The 22,981-nt window shown below is 46.2% G+C and overlaps 1 protein-coding gene across 1 annotated transcript in view; it reads left to right on the plus strand.

Moving 5' to 3' along the window:
• The first annotated feature begins 18,246 nt into the window (after positions 1-18,246).
• Positions 18,247-22,981, plus strand: part of LOC122934008 (serine palmitoyltransferase 3-like) — a 110,716-nt gene continuing 105,981 nt past the window's right edge. Inside the window, exon 1 of the mRNA XM_044289134.1 lies at positions 18,247-18,619. Within this exon, the coding sequence (XP_044145069.1) occupies positions 18,593-18,619 (27 nt within the window). The 5' untranslated portion in view covers positions 18,247-18,592. The remainder of the gene's footprint in view (positions 18,620-22,981) is intronic.

The following is a 22,981-nucleotide window of genomic DNA, read 5'->3' on the forward strand; positions in this document are numbered from 1 at the left end:
AAATGAGATGTGCAGCCAAATGCTCAGAATAGTGTAAAATACTAAAACTAACAATTCCTTACCAATCCTCTGCCACTTCCATTCTCACACTTCCCCACCTGCAAAAGCAGACTGCGAAAATAAAGTGGACCCTGAAAAAAAGCAAAAAATGGCCCCAAGTTGTAGGTGGGTCCAAACTTATAGAAGGCAGGACCAACACATGTAGGCGGGGACAACAGAAGTAGGTGTGGCCAGCAGTACCATCGTTCTGAACGAAAAACTGCCCCAGCAGAACCAAATACCACAGTGAAGCTCAAAATACTGCCGCCCACACCACAGTATTTAACTGTATCACTATCCTGAGGATGGCAATATAGTTGAATTCAGGAGGCCACCTGCGGCTGCTGGTAAGGTGCATAAGTGCCTAATACTCCTACATTAATTCATGCTGTGAGCATCAGATAGTTATGTACCTGACTAGCAGCCGTGAGTAGGGCTCAGGTGGCCCCCTGGCCATGGGCCCACCAGGAAATTTCCTTGTAGGGTCTATGGACAGTTCCTCCCTGCCCACCAGACTCTGTACTTTCTGGCCAGTCTTGAAACACATATGTGACACTACAGCCAATCATTGGCCTAAGCAGAGACCTGCTACAGTCACTGATTGGCTGCAGTGGTGACATGTCCTTGATGAGAGGTAACAGGAAGTACAGAGACTGGCAGGGGATTTGAGAAAAGTTGTAACAAAAGTGGTAAGGTGAGCATTAATTAGTATATTATTTTTTTAAGTTGAAGTGGCCAGAACCCCATTAAGGGGTATGAAACTAGCTGACCTGTGCATGTGCGCTTGAAGTCAATGGGGACCTGAACATTGGTGCTGTAAAATGGCTGTAAAATAGTCATAGTTAGGGCTGCAAAAGGAAGCAAAATGGGGATAAAAGCAGCACAATTGCCCTGCAAACAAATGTGGATAGAATATTAGATTATAGAATATAACATAGAATAAATGTAAAATAATAATCTTGAACCAGAAGGCGGAGATCCAAGTGTAGTAGGAGGTTGAGGAAGCAGTCGACGTGGCGGTGTAGGTGGAAGAGGCAGAGGAGGTAGCCAACACTGTTGTTGTGCTTGTTCGTTTTCTATTGTTCTTTTTTTTCTTTCTTTTTTTTTATTTGGGGAGAGCTCCAAAACATTGGGAGATGACAAACAGAATGAACAAACTCAGATGGAATATAACAATGGCTGGGTGCGGCTGGAATACTTCTCTACTCTGCCCAAAGTACATACAAGTGCTGTGGGATCCATGCCTGGTTCATTTTAATGAACGTGAGCTTGTCCACGTTGACCTGTCCCCCCCCCCCCCCCCCCCCATGTTAAACACACGTTCCAACAACACACTTGCAGCAGGGCAGGCCAGCACCTTGAAGGCATAAAGGAAAAGCTCAGGCCATGTGCCCAATTTGGACACCCAGAAGTTAAAGGGGTTGTCTCACTTCAGTAAGTTGCATTTATCAGGTAGAGAAAGTTAATACAAGCCACTTACTAATGTATTGCTATTATGTTATGCATATTGCTTCATTTGAAGGATAGATTCAGTTTTCCATCACATTATACACTGCTCGTTTCCATGGTTACAACCCATCCTGCAATCCATCAGTGGTGGTCGTGCTTGCACACTATAGGAGAAAGTGTCAGCCTCTCTGGTGGCCGGGACCATGGGAGTGCACATAGGCTAGTACTTTTTCCTATATTGTGCAAGCACGACCACCGCTGCTGGATTGTATGGTGGTCTGTAACCATAGAAATGAACAGTGTATAATGTGATAGAAAAATAAATCCAGCAGGCAAAGGAGGCAATATGGACAATCACAATACATTAGTAAGTGCCTTGTATAAACTTTCTCTACATCATAAATGGCACTTACTGAAGTGAGACAAACCCTTTAAATGGGGCAGACCCATCAGTCAGTACGTGCAGACGTGTGCACACGTACTCCTCCACCATGTTGCTGAAACGCTGCCTCCTGCTAAGATGGTCTATATCAGATGGTGGTGCTGGATGTTGTGGAGTGCTGACAAAGGTTTTCCACATTTCGGCAGTGCTAACCCTACCTTTTGAGGTGGTGTCGGTGCCCCAGCTGCATTGGTGACTTCCTCCTCTGCCTTGTGCTTCTACTGAGCACTCATTGTCAGTTGGGAATGCTGTAAATATTACGTCTACTAACGTGCACTTGTATTCACGCATCTTCCAATCATGCTCCAGTGACAGAAGTAAAAATGGAACGTTGTCCTTGTAGCGGGAATCCAGCAGGGTGGCCACCCAGTAATCAGCACTGGCAACAATCACTGCAACTCGGTGGTTGTTGCGCAGGCACTGCAGCGGTGTACTCGCTCATGTGTGCCAGACTGCCCAGAGGCAACAGCAAGCTGGCCTCGGTGGGAGGTGTATTGTCTGTGTCCTCTATATCCCCCCAGCCATGCTCCAGTGATGCCCATGAGTTGCTTTGGGTGCCACTCTGATGTGACCATGATTCTTCCTCCTCATCATCATCTTCATCCTCCAAAACTGTGCCCTGGATGGACAGTTGTGTACCAGGCCACTGTTGGTGCAAGAACCCACCCTTCAAACCACGTGTAGACGACTGGCCTGATAACCGTGTGAATGAGCCCTGTTTCTCCTCCTCTTTCTCCTGTGCCACCACCTCATCCATCATCGCCTGAAGCTTTTTTTTAAAGGAGGCATAAAAGTGGGATATTAATGTTGAATATCGGCGTCATCAGCAATGGTCATCTTGGTGGAGTACTCAAAACAGCTCAACACGGCACACACGTCTCGCATGGAGGCCCACTCAGTGGTAAAGTGGTGCTGTTCCCCAGAGTGACTCACCCGTGTGTGCTACAGCTGAAACTCCACTATCGCCTGCTGCTACTCACACAGTCTCTCCAGCATGTGCAAGGTGGAGTTCCACATTGTCGCATATGAGTCAGTGAGCGAGAAGGCAGAAGTTACACTGCAGGTGAGCAGCAGCAGGGTGAGAATGCCAAAAGCGAGCACAGACAGCCCACATTTACTGCAGCAGCTCTGACATCTAGGAGTACTTTTTCAGGAACCTCTGCACCACCAAATTCAGCACGTGCGCCAGGCAAGAAATGTGCGTCAAAACGGCTAGGTCCAGACCTGCTAGCTGCTATGAGATTTCGCCTGGTATAGCACACCACCAGGCCAGGCCGGGTTTGAGGCTCAGTGACACCTGTTCTTTGATGCCTGTCCACAGCTCCTGCATGGTGTGGGGGTTTTCTCCCTAACAGATGATTTTCAGAACAGCCTGCTGTCGGTTTCCCCTGGCTGTGCTGAAGTTGGTTGTGCAGGTATTGCAAAGATGTGATGAGGAGGCGGTAGAGGAGGAAGAGAAGGAGGAAGCGAAGTAGGAGGCAATAGGAGTCACCGAAAAACATCCAGAAATCCTTGGTGGCGGTCATACATGCGCCAAAACGCTTTCTGCCTCAGGTCCAGCCCCTACTACATTTACCCAGTGGGAAATTAGGGAGATATAATGTCCCTACCCATGCTTACTGGTCCACATATCAGTAGTTATGTGGACCTTGCCACTGATGGCATTGCACAGCGCACACCTGATTTTGTCCTCCACTTGTCCATGAAGGGCAGGTATGGCCGGCCTGGAAAAGTAGTGGAGGCTGGGAACCACATACTGTGGGACAGCCAACGCCATACAGTTTTTAAAACTGTATGTTTCCACTAGATGAATGGCAGCATTTCAAAGGTCAGAAATTTAGAAATGCTGTCATTCAGGACCAGGGCTCGCGGGTGGGTAGGGGGTACTTCCTCTTTCTTTCCAGTGTTTGGGGGATGGACAGCTGAACATTTCCATGGGACAGTGTGGAGATGCTCAGCGACACTGCTGATGGTGGTGGTGTTGCTGTCACAGCCTCTCTTTGCAGGGTGTCTGGTGGCCCTGTTTCTCCAGAGGGGCAGTAAAAGGCCGAGACCACAGAAGAAGAGGGAGCAGGAGAAGCCTCAGATATTTCATGGTTTTTCAGGTGTCTACTCCACTGCAGCTCAAGCTTTGCATTTAGATGTCTGGTCATGCAAGGTGGAGCTCAGGTTTAGAACATTTATGCCTCGCTTCACGCTCTGACTGCACAGCGTGTAAACAATAGTGTCTTGTTGTCAGCACATTGCTTGAAGAACTGCCACGCCAGGGAACTCCTTTAAAGAGGACCTTACACTAGAATAAAACATCTAAACTAACTATACAGACATGTAGAGCGGCGCCCAGGGATCTCCCTACACTTAGTGTTATACCTGGGAGCCGCTCCGTTCTCCCGGTATAGCCTCCGGTATCTTCATAGATAGGCTCCACCCAGTGGAACCTGCCAGCATCTCCTTCTCCCATGCTGTAGCGCTGGCCAATTGCAGTGCTCAGCTCATAGCCTGAGAGGCTTTTTTTTTCTCTCAGGCTATGAGCTGAGTGCTGCGATTGGCCAGCGCTACAGCACTCAGTCTCTTCCACTTCTAACAGACAGATAAACTATTCTATTTCTGTGTCACAGATGCAAAGGAGGTGTTTTACACCCCAAAAAATGGGTTTATGTCACCGTCAGAATTAACAGACAGATTAGCGATTGTATTTCTGTGTCACAGATCAGAGATGATGAAAAAATCATAGCTTTATTGCGGTATAAAATTGTCGACACACAGGACAAGTTTGGTTACGCGTTTCAGACCATAAACAAATAGAAGTCCTTCCTCATGACATATCGAACTTCTGACAAAACCGCACCTTATGGGCTGTTCACACAACTGACCATGCAATTAATCAATCCCATGATCAAGGAAAACAGCATACATGGCGCAATCAAACATATCTAATCAATTTGAAAATAAGATACAGAAAATAAAAGTGTCAGCTATGGATAGGGTCTTTCTGGTCTTTTCGAAAACGAGATCACAGCCCCAGGTGGGTGTTTCATCCAAACATAGGCGCAGCTTCACCCCCTTTGTGACACAATGCAGTCTGGAATATGATCGCATATGTAAAATCATCAAGAAATATCTTCCACTGCTGTCATCGGACAATCAGTGGATGGACTTTGTCACGGAAGGAGTGAAATGTGTGGCTAAAAGGGCCCCAACTTTGGGGAATTTTCTGAGCCACAGTTTGTTTTCTGAACAGAGAGTGCAGAGATCGACCTGGCTCAAAAACAAAGGAAGTTATAAATGTGGCCATGCCAAGTGAATTTGCTGCGAACATACTAGAATAAGCAGGAATATTAGATCTAATGTCAAAAATAAGGAATTTATTATACAGTCATATCTAAATTGTAATACAAAGTTCGCGGTATACATGATAACCTGCAAACTTTGTCAATTGCAATATGTGGGGTGTACCACAAACGAAATTAAAACCAGAGTTCGCAAGCATATTTCAGATGTCCCACATTCAAAAAATCGCAATATGTCTGCTGTTAGTACTTCCAATTTAGTGGCACAGGGAATCGAGAGGGTTTTTCTTCCAACTAGAGGGGGGGATCATAGGAGGAAACTCCTCAATCGGGAGGCCTATTGGATTTTTCAGCTTGGTTCGAGACAGCCCCAAGGTCTCAACAAAAGGCATGATTTAATTCTACACTATTAGGGGAGTTACTATGTGTTTTGGTATATATCATATATACTTTTGTGCATTGTGCATGTCTATACATATATTTCCCGTTTTTTGACATTTGTTTTTAATGTATGTGCATTGACTGTACACACGTTTAGGTTGTCCGTCAACATTTGTGATTTTGTTTTATTTTCTGTATGTTATTTTCATGTTGATTAGATATGTTTGATTGCGCCATGTGTGCTGTTTTCCTTGATCATGTGATCGATTAATTGCATGGTCAGCTGTGTGAACAGCCCATAAGGTACGGTTTTGTCAGAAGTTCGATATGTCATGAGGAAGGAACGCTATTTGTTTATGGTCTGAAACACGTGACCGAACTTGTCCTGTGTGTCGACGATTTTATCTGTGTCACGGATACATACAGATACATATTCTAATTCTGAGTCACGGATGCAAAGGATTTGTATTTCACCCCAAAAAATGCCTATAGGTCACACTCCGAATTAACAGTCAGATTAAGTATTGTATTTTTGTGTCACTTGTGCAAAGGAGGTGTATTTCACCCACAAAAATGCCTACAGGCTCCTGCCAATCACAGCCATGCCAATACTAGGCATGACTGTGATGGCTTCCAAGTGCCCACAACTTAGGGCTCTTTCACACCTGCGTTCTTGTCTTCCGGCATAGAGTTCCGTCGTCGGGGCTCTATGCCGGAAGAATCCTGATCAGTTTTATCCTAATGCATTCTGAATGGAGTGAAATCCGTTCAGGATGCATCAGGATGTCTTCAGTTCCGGAACGGAACGTTTTTTGGCCGGAGAAAATACCGCAGCATGCTGCGCTTTTTGCTCCGGCCAAAAATCCTAAAGATTTGGCGCAAGGCCGAATCCGGAATTAATGCCCATTGAAAGGCATTGATCCGGATCCGGCCTTAAGCTAAACGTCGTTTCGGCGCATTGCCGGATCTGACGTTTAGCTTTTTTAGAGTGGTTACCATGGCTGCCGGGACGCAAAATCCTGGCAGCCATGGTAAAGTGTAGTGGGGAGCGGGGGAGCAGTATACTTACCGTCCGTGCGACTCCCGGGGGGCTCCAGAGTGACGTCAGGGCGCCCCACGCGCATGGATGACGTGATCGCATGGCACGTCATCCATGCGCATGGGGCGCTCTGACGTCACTCTGGAGCTCCCCGGGAGCCGCGCGGACTGTAAGTATGCCACTCCCCCGCTCCCCGCTCCTACTATGGCAACAAGGACTTTAATAGCGTCCTGGCTGCCATAGTAACACTGAAAGCATTTTGAAGACGGATCCGTCTTCAAATGCTTTCAGTACACTTGCGTTTTTCCGGATCCGGCGTGTAATTCCGGCAAGTGGAGTACACGCCGGATCCGGACAACGCAAGAGTGAAAGAGGCCTTAAAAGGTTGTTGATTGACTGTGCTGCAGCCTTTCAGCAAGTTTTATTCTGCATCTAATCACCGAACCCAAACACGGACTTCTGCGGCAAAGTTCGTGGTCGGGTTTGGGTGCCCAGACCCTGCGATGTTCGGTACGAACCCAAACTTTCCAGTTTGGGTTCGCTTAACCCGAATGCAGGCTCACATGAACATGGAACCAATGCAGATTCCTTCAGCTACCAAGCGCACATGCTTATAATCTTAGGTTATATTTACTAGTAGAGTTGAGCGGACACCTGGATGTTCGGGTTCGAGAAGTTCGGCCGAACTTCCCGGAAATGTTCGGGTTCGGGATCCGAACCCGATCCGAACTTCGTCCCGAACCCCATTGAAGTCAATGGAGACCCGAACTTTTCGGCACTAAAAAGGCTGTAAAACAGCCCAGGAAAGGGCTAGAGGGCTGCAAAAGGCAGCAACATGTAGGTAAATCCTATGCAAACAAATATGGATAGGGAAATGAATAAAAATAAAAATTAAATAAATAAAAATTAACAAATATCAATTGGAGAGAGGTCCCATAGCAGAGAATCTGGCTTCACGTCACCCACCACTGGAACAGTCCATTCTCAGATATTTAGGCCCCGGCACCCAGGCAGAGGAGAGAGGTCCCGTAACTGAGAATCTGGCTTCATTTCAGCAGAGAATCAGTCTGCATGTCATAGCAGAGAATCAGGCTTCACGTCAATCACCACTGCAACAGTCCATTGTCAGATATTTAGGCCCAGCACCCAGGCAGAGGAGAGAGGTCCCGTAACAGAGAATCTGTCTTCATGTCAGCAGAGAATCAGTCTGCATGTCATAGCAGAGAATCAGGCTTCATGTCAGCCACCACTGCAACAGTCCATTGGCATATATTTAGGCCCAGCACCCAGGCAGAGGAGAGAGGTCCCGTAACAGAGAATCTGTCTTCATATCAGCAGAGAATCAGTCTGCATGTCATAGCAGAGAATCAGGCTTCACGTCAGCCACCACTGCAACAGTCCATTGTCAGATATTTAGGCCCAGCACCCAGGCAGAAGAGAGAGGTCCCGTAACAGAGGATCTGGCTTCATGTCAGCAGAGAATCAGTCTGCATGTCATAGCAGAGAATCAGGCTTCGCGTCAGCCACCACTGCAACAGTCCATTGGCATATATTTAGGCCCAGCACCCAGGCAGAGGAGAGAGGTCCCGTAACAGAGGATCTGGCTTCATGTCAGCAGAGAATCAGTCTGCATGTCATAGCAGAGAATCAGGCTTCACGTCAACCAACATTAGAACAGTCCATTGGCATATATTTAGGCCCCGGCACCCAGACAGAGGAGAGGTTCATTCAACTTTGGGTAGCCTCGCAATATAATGGTAAAATGAAAATAAAAATAGGATTGAATGAGGAAGTGCCCTGGAGTACAATAATATATGGTTAAGGGGAGGTAGTTAATGTCTAATCTGCACAAGGGATGGACAGGTCCTGTGGGATCCATGCCTGGTTCATTTTTATGAACGTCAGCTTGTCCACATTGGCTGTAGACAGGCGGCTGCGTTTGTCTGTAATGACGCCCCCTGCCGTGCTGAATACACGTTCAGACAAAACGCTGGCCGCCGGGCAGGCCAGCACCTCCAAGGCATAAAAGGCTAGCTCTGGCCACGTGGACAATTTAGAGACCCAGAAGTTGAATGGGGCCGAACCATCAGTCAGTACGTGGAGGGGTGTGCACACATACTGTTCCACCATGTTAGTGAAATGTTGCCTCCTGCTAACACGTTGCGTATCAGGTGGTGGTGCAGTTAGCTGTGGCGTGTTGACAAAACTTTTCCACATCTCTGCCATGCTAACCCTGCCCTCAGAGGAGCTGGCCGTGACACAGCTGCCTTGGCGACCTCTTGCTCCTCCTCTGCCTTGGCTTTGGGCTTCCACTTGTTCCCCTGTGACATTTGGGAATGCTCTCAGTAGCGCGTCTACCAACGTGCGCTTGTACTCGCGCATCTTCCTATCACGCTCCAGTGCAGGAAGTAAGGTGGGCACATTGTCTTTGTAGCGTGGATCCAGCAGGGTGGCAACCCAGTAGTCCGCACACATTAAAATGTGGACAACTCTGCTGTTGTTGCACAGGCACTGCAGCATGTAGTCGCTAATGTGTGCCAGGCTGCCCAGGGGTAAGGACAAGCTGTCCTCTGTGGGAGGCGTATCGTCATCGTCCTGCCTTTCCCCCCAGCCACGCACCAGTGATGGGCCCGAGCTGCGTTGGGTGCCACCCCGCTGTGACCATGCTTCATCCTCATCCTCCTCCACCTCATCCTCGTCCTCCTCGTCCTCCTCGTCCTCCAGTAGTGGGCCCTGGCTGGCCACATTTGTACCTGGCCTCTGCTGTTGCAAAAAACCTCCCTCTGAGTCACTTCGAAGAGACTGGTCTGAAAGTGCTAAAAATTACCCCTCTTCCTCCTCCTCATCCTGGGCCACCTCCTCTTCCATCATCGCCCTAAGTGTTTTCTCAAGGAGACATAGAAGTGGTATTGTAACGCTGATAACGGCGTCATCGCCACTGGCCATGTTGGTGGAGTACTCGAAACAGCGCAACAGGGCACACAGGTCTCGCATGGAGGCCCAGTCATTGGTGGTGAAGTGGTGCTGTTCCGTAGTGCGACTGACCCGTGCGTGCTGCAGCTGAAACTCCACTATGGCCTGCTGCTGCTCGCACAGTCTGTCCAGCATGTGCAAGGTGGAGTTCCACCTGGTGGGCACGTCGCATATGAGGCGGTGAGCGGGAAGGCCGAAGTTACGCTGTATCGCAGACAGGCGAGCAGCGGCAGGATGTGAACCCCGGAAGCGCAAACAGACGGCCCGCACTTTATGCAGCAGCTCTGACATGTCGGGGTAGTTGTGAATGAACTTCTGCACCACTAAATTCAGCACATGCGCCAAGCAAGGGATGTGCGTCAAACCGGCTAGTCCCAGAGCTGCAACGAGATTTCGCCCATTATCGCACACCACCAGGCCGGGCTTGAGGCTCACCGGCAGCAACCACTCGTCGGTCTGTTGTTCTATACCCCGCCACAACTCCTGTGCGGTGTGGGGCCTGTCCCCAAAACATATGAGTTTCAGAATGGCCTGCTGACGTTTACCCCGGGCTGTGCTGAAGTTGGTGGTGAAGGTGTGTGGCTGACTGGATGAGCAGGTGGAAGAAGAGGAGGAGGAAGCTGAGTAGGAGGAGGTGGCAACAGGAGGCAAAGAATGTTGCCCTGCGATCCTTGGCGGCGGAAGGACGTGCGCCAAACAGCTCTCCGCCTGGGGCCCAGCTGCCACTACATTTACCCAGTGTGCAGTTAGGGAGATATAGCGTCCCTGGCCGTGCTTACTGGTCCACGTATCTGTGGTTAGGTGGACCTTGCCACAGATGGCGTTGCGCAGTGTACACTTGATTTTATCGGATACTTGGTTGTGCAGGGAAGGCACGGCTCTCTTGGAGAAGTAGTGCCGGCTAGGAACAACATACTGTGGGACAGCAAGCGACATAAGCTGTTTGAAGCTGTCTGTGTCCACCAGCCTAAATGACAGCATTTCATAGGCCAGTAGTTTAGAAATGCTGGCATTCAGGGCCAGGGATCGAGGGTGGCTAGGTGGGAATTTACGCTTTCTCTCAAATGTTTGTGAGATGGAGAGCTGAATGCTGCCGTGTGACATGGTTGAGATGCTTGGTGACGGAGGTGGTGGTGGTGTTGGTGGTACATCCCCTGTTTGCTAGGCGGCAGGTGCCAACGTTCCTCCAGAGGTGGAGGAAGAGGCCGAGGCGGCAGCAGCAGAAGAGGCCGAGGCGGCAGCAGCAGAAGAGGCCGAGGCGGCAGCAGCAGAAGAGGTAGCAGGGGGAGCCTGAGTGACTTCCTTGTTTTTAAGGTGTTTACTCCACTGCAGTTCATGCTTTGCATGCAGGTGCCTGGTCATGCAGGTTGTGCTAAGGTTCAGAACGTTAATGCCTCGCTTCAGGCTCTGATGGCACAGCGTGCAAACCACTCGGGTCTTGTCGTCAGCACATTGTTTGAAGAAGTGCCATGCCAGGGAACTCCTTGAAGCTGCCTTTGGGGTGCTCGGTCCCAGATGGCGGCGGTCAGTAGCAGGCTCTTGGTGGCGGGTGTTCTGCTTTTGCCCACTGCTCCCTCTTTTGCTACGCTGTTGGCTCGGTCTCACCACTGCCTCTTCCTCCGAACTGTGAAAGTCAGTGGCACGACGTTCATTCCATGTGGGGTCTAGGACCTCATCGTCCCCTGCATCGTCTTCCACCCAGTCTTGATCCCTGACCTCCTGTTCAGTCTGCACACTGCAGAAAGACGCAGCAGTTGGCACCTGTGTTTCGTCATCATCAGAGACATGCTGAGGTGGTATTCCCATGTCCTCATCATCAGGAAACATAAGTGGTTGTGCGGCAGTGCTTTCTATGTCTTCCACCGCTGGGGAAGGGCTAGGTGGATGCCCTTGGGAAACCCTGCCAGCAGAGTCTTCAAACAGCATAAGAGACTGCTGCATAACTTGAGGCTCAGACAGTTTCCCTGATATGCATGGGGGTGATGTGACAGACTGATGGGGTTGGTTTTCAGGCACCATCTGTGCGCTTTCTGCAGAAGACTGGGTGGGAGATAATGTGAACGTGGTGGATCCACTGTCGGCCACCCAATTGACTAATGCCTGTACCTGCTCAGGCCTTACCATCCTTAGAACGGCATTAAGCCCCACCATATATCACTGTAAATTCTGGCGGCTACTGGGACCTGAGGTAGTTGGTACACTAGGACGTGTGGATGTGGCAGAACGGCCACGTCCTCTCCCAGCACCAGAGGGTCCACTAACACCACCACGACCATGTCCACGTCCGCGTCCGCGTCCCTTACTAGATGTTTTCCTCATTGTTATCGTTCACCACAACAACAAAAATATTATTTGGCCCAATGTATTGAATTCAAATTCAGGCCTTTTTTTACAGACACCTAACACTATCTGGCTATCTATTTAGGTACCGTATTACACTAATACAGGCACAGCAGTAACCACAGATTTAGCTGACTATGAATTTGAGGCCTAGTATTTAGGCGCTGGGTGACAGGTATAGGTTTACTGACAGAATTAGACTGGGATATGCACAGTAGCGTGTGTGTGAAGTTATTGAGAATGACCCTATCAGCACCTTGATTCTGATATACCCTTTTAGGGATGTATTTAAAGTAGGCCTGATACAGCAGAAATTACTAAATTCGGAAATTGCTAAATTGGGAATTGTATTTCAACCCAGAACAAAAAATGTGCTTTGACGGACACTAAATAACTTGCCCAGCCACAACAGTACAGCAGTAACGACAGATTTAGCTGAATATAAATTTGAGGCCTAGTATTTAGGCGCTGGGTGACAGATATACATTTTAAGGACAGAATTAGACTGGGATATGCACAGTAGCGTGTGTGTGAAGTTATTGAGAATGACCCTATCAGCACCTTGATTCTGATATACCCTTTTAGGGATGTATTTAAAGTAGGCCTGATACAGCAGAAACCACTAAATTCGGAAATTGCTAAATTGGGAATTGTATTTCAACCCAGAACAAAAAATGTGCTTTGACGGACACTAAATAACTTGCCCAGCCACAACAGTACAGCAGTAACGACAGATTTAGCTGGATATAAATTTGAGGCCTAGTATTTAGGCGCTGGGTGACAGGTATAGGTTTACTGACAGAATTAGACTTGGAAATGCACAGTAGCGTGTGTGTGTGAAGTTATTCAGAATGACCCTATGTGCACCCTGAATATTATATACCCTTTTAGGGATAGATTTCAAATAGCTCTGATACAGCAGAAACCACTAAATTCGGAAATTGCTAAATTGGGAATTGTATTTCAACCCAGAACAAAAGATGTGCTTTGACGGACACTAAATAACTTGCCCAGCCACAACAGTACAGCAGTAACGACAGATTTAGCTGGATATAAATTTGAGGCCTAGTATTTAGGCGCTGGGTGGCAGGTATAGGTTTACTGACAGAATTAGACTTGGAAATGCACAGTAGCGTGTGTGTGAAGTTATTCAGAATGACCCTATGTGCACCTTGAATATTATATACCCTTTTAGGGATAGATTTCAAATAGCTCTGATACAGCAGAAACCGCTAAATTCGGAAATTGCTAAATTAAGAATTGTATTTCAACCCAGAACAAAAAATGTGCTTTGACGGACACTAAATAACTTGCCCAGCCACAACAGTACAGCAGTAACGACAGATTTAGCTGGATATAAATTTGAGGCCTAGTATTTAGGCGCTGGGTGACAGGTATAGGTTTACTGACAGAATTAGACTTGGAAATGCACAGTAGCGTGTGTGTGAAGTTATTCAGAATGACCCTATGTGCACCTTGAATATTATATACCCTTTTAGGGATAGATTTCAAATAGCTCTGATACAGCAGAAACCACTAAATTCGGAAATTGCTAAATTGGGAATTGTATTTCAACCCAGAACAAAAAATGTGCTTTGACGGACACTAAATAACTTGCCCAGCCACAACAGTACAGCAGTAACGACAGATTTAGCTGGATATAAATTTGAGGCCTAGTATTTAGGCGCTGGGTGACAGGTATAGGTTTACTGACAGAATTAGACTTGGAAATGCACAGTAGCGTGTGTGTGAAGTTATACAGAATGACCCTATGTGCACCTTGAATATTATATACCCTTTTAGGGATAGATTTCAAATAGCTCTGATACAGCAGAAACCACTAAATTCGGAAATTGCTAAATTGGGAATTGTATTTCAACCCAGAACAAAAAATGTGCTTTGACGGACACTAAATAACTTGCCCAGCCACAACAGTACAGCAGTAACGACAGATTTAGCTGGATATAAATTTGAGGCCTAGTATTTAGGCGCTGGGTGACAGGTATAGGTTTACTGACAGAATTAGACTTGGAAATGCACAGTAGCGTGTGTGTGAAGTTATTCAGAATGACCCTATGTGCACCTTGAATATTATATACCCTTTTAGGGATAGATTTCAAATAGCTCTGATACAGCAGAAACCGCTAAATTCGGAAATTGCTAAATTAAGAATTGTACTTCAACCCAGAACAAAAAATGTGCTTTGACGGACACTAAATAACTTGCCCAGCCACAACAGTACAGCAGTAACGACAGATTTAGCTGGATATAAATTTGAGGCCTAGTATTTAGGCGCTGGGTGACAGGTATAGGTTTACTGACAGAATTAGACTTGGAAATGCACAGTAGCGTGTGTGTGTGAAGTTATTCAGAATGACCCTATGTGCACCTTGAATATTATATACCCTTTTAGGGATAGATTTCAAATAGCTCTGATACAGCAGAAACCACTAAATTCGGAAATTGCTAAATTGGGAATTGTATTTCAACCCAGAACAAAAAATGTGCTTTGACGGACACTAAATAACTTGACCAGCCACACCAGTAACGACAGATTGAGCTGGATATAAACTTGAGGCCTAGTATTTAGGCGCTGGGTGACAGGTATACGTTTACTGACAGAATTAGACTGGGATATGGCCAAAAAATAACCACACTATTGATGGTTAAATGCACTTGGTGTGACAGCTTGACCAACCACACTACTGAGGGTTAAATGCACTTGGTGACAGACGCATCTTGCCCCTGCTGTAGTATATGGCCAAAAAATAATCAGACTATTGCTGGTTAAATGCACTTGGTGTGACAGCTTGACCAACCACACTACTGAGGGTTAAATGCACTTGGTGACAGGCGCAGCTTGCCCCTGATGTAGTATATGGCCAAAAAATAAACAGACTATTGCTGGTTAAATGCACTTGGTGTGAGAGCTTCACCCTGATGTAGGATTTAGCCAAAAAACAACCACACCATTGAGGGTTAAATGCACTTGGTGACAGCTTGTCCCTGATGTAGTATATGGCCAAAAAATAAACAGACTATTGCTGGTTAAATGCACTTGGTGTGACAGCTTCACCCTGATGTAGGATTTAGCCAAAAAACAACCACACCATTGAGGGTTAAATGCACTTGGTGGCAGCTTGCCCCTGATGTAGTATATGGCCAAAAAATAAACAGACTATTGCTGGTTAAATGCACTTGGTGTGACAGCTTCACCCTGATGTAGGATTTAGCCAAAAAACAACCACACCATTGAGGGTTAAATGCACTTGGTGGCAGCTTGTGCTGGCGCAACACAAGACACAAAATGGCCGCCGATCACCCCAGAAAAAAGTGACTGAAAAACGCTCTGGGCAGCCTAAAAACAGTGAGCAATTCAATAGCAGCAGTTCAATCATCCACAGCTGCAGATCGATCAATGGATGGAGTCTTTTGGAGGAGTTAATCAGCCTAATCTCGCCCTACTGTCGCAGCTGCAACCTCTCCCTACGCTAATCAGAGCAGAGTGACGGGTGGCGCTATGTGACTCCAGATTAAATAGAGGCTGGGTCACATGGTGCTCTGGCCAATCACAGCCATGCCAATAGTAGGCATGGCTGTGACGGCCTCTTGGGGCAAGTAGTATTACGCTTGTTGATTGGCTGCTTTGCAGCCTTTCAAAAAGCGCCAAGAAAGCGACGAACACCGAACCCGAACCCGGACTTTTACGAAAATGTCCGGGTTCGGGTCCGTGTCACGGACACCATAAAATTCGGTACAAACCCGAACTATACAGTTCGGGTTCGCTCATCCCTATTTACTAGTAAAGCTTAGGCATGATAATTGACTAGTGCAGGCATGATCAACTTGTGGCTCTCCAGCTGTTTTAAAACTACAATTCCCACCATGCCCTGCTGTAGGCTGATAGCTGTTGGCAGTCTGGGCATGCTGGGAGTTGTAGTTTTGCAACATCTGGAGAGCCTCAGGTTGGCCATCCCTGGACTAGTGTGACAAAACTGACACAGTCCAATCTGAAATGTGAGCTGGAGTTATATCTTTACTACTTACCTTTTGATAATTACCTTTTGTAATTTCTTTGCAAGTCTGATTAAGATTATTATTGAATGTGTTTCAAGAACATTGGGGACAGATAACATCGCCGCGCTCTGTACTTGGGCTTCGTTAAAACATAATTTTCTTTACAGCTCATGCACACGACCGAGTTTTTTGTCCTATCTGCATTTTTTGTGGGTCGGATGTGGACCCATTCACTTCAACGAGGCCGCAAAAGATGCGGACAGCAAACTGTGTGCAGTCCGCATCCGCATGTCCGTTCCAAGCTGTCCGCAAAAATATAGAACATGTCTGCATTACGGACAAGGATAGGACTGTTCTATTATGGGCCTGATGTTCCATTCCACAAAATGCGGAACACACACTCCCGGTATCATGTTTTGCGGATCCACAAGTTGTGAACCACAAAAACAGCTACAGTAGTGTGCATAAACCCTGAGGCCTCTTTCACACGGGCGTCCCGGATTTGCTCTGGATGCGTCGCGCGTGCATTGCGGGAAAACCACGTGAGTAGGCGCACAATTTCAGTGAGTTTTGACTGCGATTGTGTCCCGATGTTCAGTTTTTTCCGCGCGAGTGCAATGCATTTTGAACACACGTGAAAATAAAAACTGAATGTAGTGCCCAGACCCAAACCCTGACTTCTTCACTGAAGTTCGGGTTTTATTATTTTCCCTTATGACATGCTTATAAGGGAAAATAATTGCATTCTTAATACAGAATGCTTACAAAAATGTGGATTGAGGGGTTAAATTTTTTTTAAAAAATGTACTCACCTCATCCAATTGATCACGCAGCTGGCATCCTCTTCATCGCGGTGACGTCAGCGCAGTTCCTGCTGAATGAAAAAATACATCTTCTGTCTTCATTTAGCAGGACCTGCGCTGACGTTCACCTCATGCATTGCACCCACACGGAATTCTCGGGGCCTAAATGTATTATTGTCAAATATGTTTTTGAATGACTGCAAGCAGAGTTCTTAAAAACTGTGAAGAATAGACACAGAAAAATGCCATAAAATTGCCCTTATTTGCTGAATCTGTAATTCGGCAAACCTGTTCCTTAGAAGCTAACATCTTTCCTTCATGTCCCTATTACACATTAAATAAACTCAGAACTACTCTTACCCTTTAGGCACTACAGTGAAAATGAGTCGGGCGTCTTTTTAACTCTGTGTCACATGGGGGAAGATTTGTAAAATTGGTGTAAAGGAAAACTGACTTAGTTTCCCATAGCAACCAATCAGATTCTGCCTTTGATGTTCCAAAGGAGCTGTGAAAAATGAAAGATGGCATCTGATTGGTTGCTATGGGCAACTGAGCCAGTTTTCCTTTACACCCGTTTTGATAAATCTACCCCTATGAGTCTAGCCATCAGAGAGATCATGTTTCACAGACGGCACACGGCCACCTGAAACCAGCCTCATGGGTCTATAGAAAAGATATGGAATCCATACACCACATACAGGCAGACGGGCAGAGGTGAAGTCGAAGGTGCGCTTAGAAACATGCTTCTGATCCTTCATGTGTGTTTTTTTAGTTTTTTTAAGGTTTCGGTCCAGGGGCCTAGCTATAGGGGAATCAGGGGAAGCGGCTGCTTTGGGGCCCACCCAGGAGGAGGAGGACTAAAAGATTTTGTCAGGGCCCCCTCAACAGTATTACACAATGAAATGGATATACAGTGACAGTATAGACAGTGCAGAAAACGGATGGAACAGCTGCCAGGCCTGGTCTGAGAGAGCGATCTTTACTAGCCACAGGAATGGGGGCAGCATGAAAGGAAGGGGCTGCAAAAAAAATCACTGGGGGAGAGGGGGCCCCATTCCAAAATTTGCTGTGGGGCCCAGTCATTTCTAGCTACGCCACTGTTTAGGTCCTTTTTAAAACCTACCTTCTGGCAGTCTGGGAGTTAAAGTATTGTACAATAAAAATACATTTCTAGATGTTCCAATTTGTGGTCACCCAGATAGGAAGCCAAATACCACAACCTGCAAAACACACTAAAACAAAAGAACAAGAAGTGCAAGAACAGAAGTTGACAAAGAGTCTGTAAGCTTACATAAGGCTAGTTGTATACAGTCTACAGGAACCGAGCCAATGTATTTTATTCACATAAATCAACCACAAATGTAAGGGTGTGTACCACAATGCCTTCATTTATTACCTCCCAATGAGTATAAATACAGGTATTTGTCTACAGCCATGGCATCACATATAAAAGGCATAGATATGTGTGTCATGATTATGTAAAGTTTTTGGGTGAACTGTTTTTTATTCGCTCATGTTTTTTATGTGTTTGATGTATGGACAACTGCTGAATGCCAGTCTTTCTACCAGTTCCAGAGTTGCACTTCCTTATGACCGGGCACTGTGCCACACTAATATTTGTTAATAGCAGTGCCAGGTAGTGCACAGCCCAGGCACACATACTGAATGCTGATTTGTTAGGCTGCAGATGGCAGTTGCTGGCTCACCACTAGTGGAAACAGTTTTGACAAGTCTTGAGACTAGTAACGATATATAAAGCAAAGGTCACCATGTCCAAAGTCTAGCACAATACTCAGACTGACAAGCAGAGAGTACGAGGATGGCCAGGGCAGATCAAGTAGTAAAGGTAAGACCTGTATCTACACTAATTCTACCGCTGTTTTATGCCATGTTTGGATGAAGGGTGTAGTTTGCACTGATATGGGAGTTGATGAAATTCTTATTTATACTTTAGTGTTTTGCAGCAATTTTGAATAATCTCCAGGTATCTTCTGTAGTGATTAGGTATGATGTAGTGTGAAAGTATTATTGTCCAGTGTGTACTATACTGTACATATGTCTTTTATATAGGAATAATACTACATGTTTAATACCCAGTTACTTTGTTTATTTTCTTAATATTGCTCGTTGGGTACTCTCGTATACGCAATGAATAGATGCTATTAATACTATTCGGTTTACAGTCAGTCCAGCTGGCAGCCTGGGGACTCCCGGAGGCTGCGTGTGGACCTCATGTGTCTGCTACGCGGTCCACAGAGGGAGGTAAATTCATACAGCACAGCTGCCTTCCCCAACATAACACTTCTTCTCCTCTGTTACGGAGCATGAAATCATTTTTTCCCTTCGACAAAAGTTGTGTCTTATGTATCTTTATGCATACTGTATATGCAGGCTTTTTATATACTGGAATTGTGGCCTATGTTCCCCCCATTACTTAGCAAAATGAACAGATATGGGAACATCTATTTGATTATTTTTATTTTTTTCTGCTGAACCGAAACCCATGGAGAAAATGGGAGCTATAATTACAGCTGTATGAAAAAGTCTTTTGTGCGGAGCTACCCTTTAGGCCAACTGCACACGTCGTGTATTTGCATGAAGAAAATCTGCACCAAAATCGCATTAAAAAAGCACATAAATTTGCACTATTTATTGCATTTTTGTGCAGTTTTATTGTTAATTTTGGTGAAGATTTTCTGCTTTTGATAGCAACCCATTTGGAGTATATGTGGAAAACCACTATATACAATTGACATGCTGCAGATTTTAACATCTACCTGGCAAGTCAATTTGCGCGTGTAAAAAATGAGTGTACATGAAATTTGGCAAATCTCATTCACGTTGCTGGTATTGTATTAATCTGCATGGGAAAGCTGCACATAATCCGCATCGTGTGCAGTAACCCTTAGGCCCCAACGAGGGAAGATTTGGCCACCATGCAGACCACGCAAATGCGTGCGGACCCAGAGGTCAGGACGCAGATACAGCGGAATGTGATGATGAATCTCACTGCTCCACTATTCACCCTATGACTCACGGTGGGGTGCCGGAATGAAGTGAGGTCATAGCGCCTGCTACTCCTAGCCTCCAGACAGACTGGAGCAGATCTGTAGTGAGAGATCTGCTCTGTTCATCATAAAGACATGAGTATTCATTTTCAGGATACTAAAGGGGCACCATATCTTCTTGGAGGCACATAGGGGGTATTATTCAGTGCGGGAAGCACATAAGTGGGCATTATGTGAGAGGCACATATAAGGGTGTTGTACAGTGTGAGGGGCACAAAAAGGGGCATTTTGCTGTGTACGAGGCACATAGGGCGGTGTACAACTGTGTGAGGGGCATATAAAGGAGCATTGTACTGTGTGAGAAGCACATAAGAGGGTGTCATACTGTGTGCGGAGTGTGTCATACTGTGTGGGGGGCACAAAAGATGGTGTTATACTGTGTGAGGGGCACATAAGAGGGTGTCATACTGTGTGCGGAGTGTGTCATACTGTGTGGGGGGCACAAAAGATGGTGTTATACTGTGTGGCGGGAACATAAGATGGTGTTATACTGTGTGGGGGGAACATAAAGCGTAATTTTGCTGTGGAAGAGGCACATAAGAGGGTGTCATACTGTGTGAGGGGCACTTAAGAGGGTGTCATGCTGTGTGAGGGGCACATAAGATGGTGTCATGCTGTGTGAGGGGCACATAAAGGGTCATTTTACTGTGTATGAGGCACATAAGAGGGTGTCATACTGTGTGGGGGACAATTTGGGGGTTACCAATATTAGCAATGTGATGGGGAAAAGTTTTGCAGGGCTACTGTGAAGAAATTAGCAGTGTAACAGAGCCCCCCAGACATACAGTAACTTTGCTTGAGGCCCTAGAAATGTATTTGACAGTGAGGTATAGACCTTTAAAAGTGACCTGTCACAATCTGGGGGCAGCATGTTTTAGAGCTGAGCAGATTGATATATACATTAGTATAACTTGACATTTATTAATGTAAATCTCATTCTGGTTTTAGTAGTCATGTAGGTGGTCCTACTCAGTGATTGACAGCTATCTCCGTATGAGTGTGCCTACTGCCATAGCTAAGTAGCACTACCCATATAACTAATCACCCCTGCCACCAAATTTTGCCAGTTCTAATTTGTGCTTTTGTGTTTTTACTTAAAAAAAAGCATTGATGTACAGATTTTGTGTCAAGTTATGGATGCACATAAAGTTAGTCATACATAACATCATACTTTACACAATGTTACCATATTTGATATTGCTTTAAATGAAAGAACTCATATCAGTCCCACTTTAAAATAATAAAAAGCCCCATATGCACCACAAAAAAAAAAGGAATTTGGGGTTAGACCTTTAGCATGCAGCATTCCCATACAACACATCTGATGTCCCCACAATATAACGTATTGTCTAGAGATGAGCGAATTTTCCCCAAAAATTGTTTTGGGTCTGACTTCAGAAGTCAGATTTCAGCATAATTGTGACCCAAATCGAAAGTGCACCAATTGCCCGGAAAAGTTGCATATGACACTCGGGTCTCCTAGGACCATAAGCAACCATTTAAAAACACACTGCATGGTCAAATATATTATTTTTTATTAAATATCATCCCAAAATTATCCCTTTTAGGGGATAGATGCCTTTTTTCTCCTTATCATCTGATCTGTAAAATTTAGGCTCTCATTTTGAGCCAAACAAAATTTTCAATTGGAATTTTGGGGGAAATTCTGAACTAATTTGATTTGTGTAGAATCAATTCGCTCATCTCTAAGGCTACTTTCACACTAGCGTTCGAGTTTCCGTTCGTGAGCTCCGTTTGAAGGAGCTCACGAGCGGACCCGAACGCAGCCGTCCAGACCTGATGCAGTCTGAATGGAGGCGGATCCGCTCAGACTGCATCAGTCTGGCGGCGTTCAGCCTCCGCTCCGCTCGCCTCCGCACGGACAGGCGGACAGCTGAACGCTGCTTGCAGCGTTCGGGTGTCCGCCTGGCCGTTCGGAGGCGTGCGGATCCGTGCGGATCCGTCCAGACTTTCAATGTAAGTCAATGGGGACCGATCCGTTTGAAGATGCCACAATGTGGCTCAATCTTCAAGCGGATCCGTCCCCCATTGACTTTACATTGAAAGTCTGGACGGATCCGTCCCAGGCTATTTTCACACTTAGCTTTTTTTTGCTAATATAATGCAGACGGATCCGTTCTGAACGGAGCCTCCGTCTGCATTATTATGAGCGGATCCGTTCAGAACGGATCCGCCCGAACGCTAGTGTGAAAGTAGCCTAATGCTGACCAGTGTGACCACCACTGAAAGTGAAAGCTTGTTAAAGTTTTGCAGGCATAGTAAAGGGAAAAAAACTAGACATCACTATAGACATTACATCATTGGTGTATTTCATCCAAATAATCAGTCATGGAGGACTAACAACTATGACTTATGTTAAAGGAAACTCCAGAAATAGGGAAGGAGGTACCAGCTCTAGTTTGGTTAAAAGCCTCAATATTTTATTTCCTTCAGTGTAAAATCATGTCATAATACAAAGGGCAAAACACTATTAAAAACCTGATTTAAAATTGCATTACTCATGTATAATCACATAGCTTTCTTATAATTGTTTCCCGCTTTAGTTGATTTTAGCATACCCATTGGCTTGTTGTTTTCAGTGTGTTTCACACATGAGGATCAGGGGTAGGGGCACGTACAACCAAAAAACTAAGACTGTAAAAAAAAGACCATGACAAGGTCTGAGGTGCGTTGCCTGAGACAGCATTGAAGATTTTAACCAGACTTGTCCTAATACCTCCTGCCCTGTTTCTGAAGTTTGTACTACTTAGGCTAGTTTCACACTAGCGTTTGTCGGTCCGCTCGTGAGCTCCGTTTGAAGGAGCTCACGAGTGGACCCGAACGCCTCCGTCCAGCCCTGATGCAGTCTGAATGGAGCGGATCCGCTCAGACTGCATCAGTCTGGCGGCGTTCAGCCTCCGCTCCGCTCGCCTCCGCACGGACAGGCGGACAGCTGAACGCTGCTTGCAGCGTTCGGGTGTCCGCCTGGCCGTGCGGAGGCGAGCGGATCCGTTCAGACTTACAATGTAAGTCAATGGGAACGGATCCGCTTGAAGATGTCACCATATGGCTCAATCTTCAAGCGGATCCGTCCCCCATTGACTTTACATTGAAAGTCTGAACGGATCCGCTCAGGCATC

The sequence above is a fragment of the Bufo gargarizans genome, chromosome 4 (assembly GCF_014858855.1).
Source record: "Bufo gargarizans isolate SCDJY-AF-19 chromosome 4, ASM1485885v1, whole genome shotgun sequence".
Taxonomy (NCBI): Eukaryota; Metazoa; Chordata; class Amphibia; order Anura; family Bufonidae; genus Bufo; species Bufo gargarizans.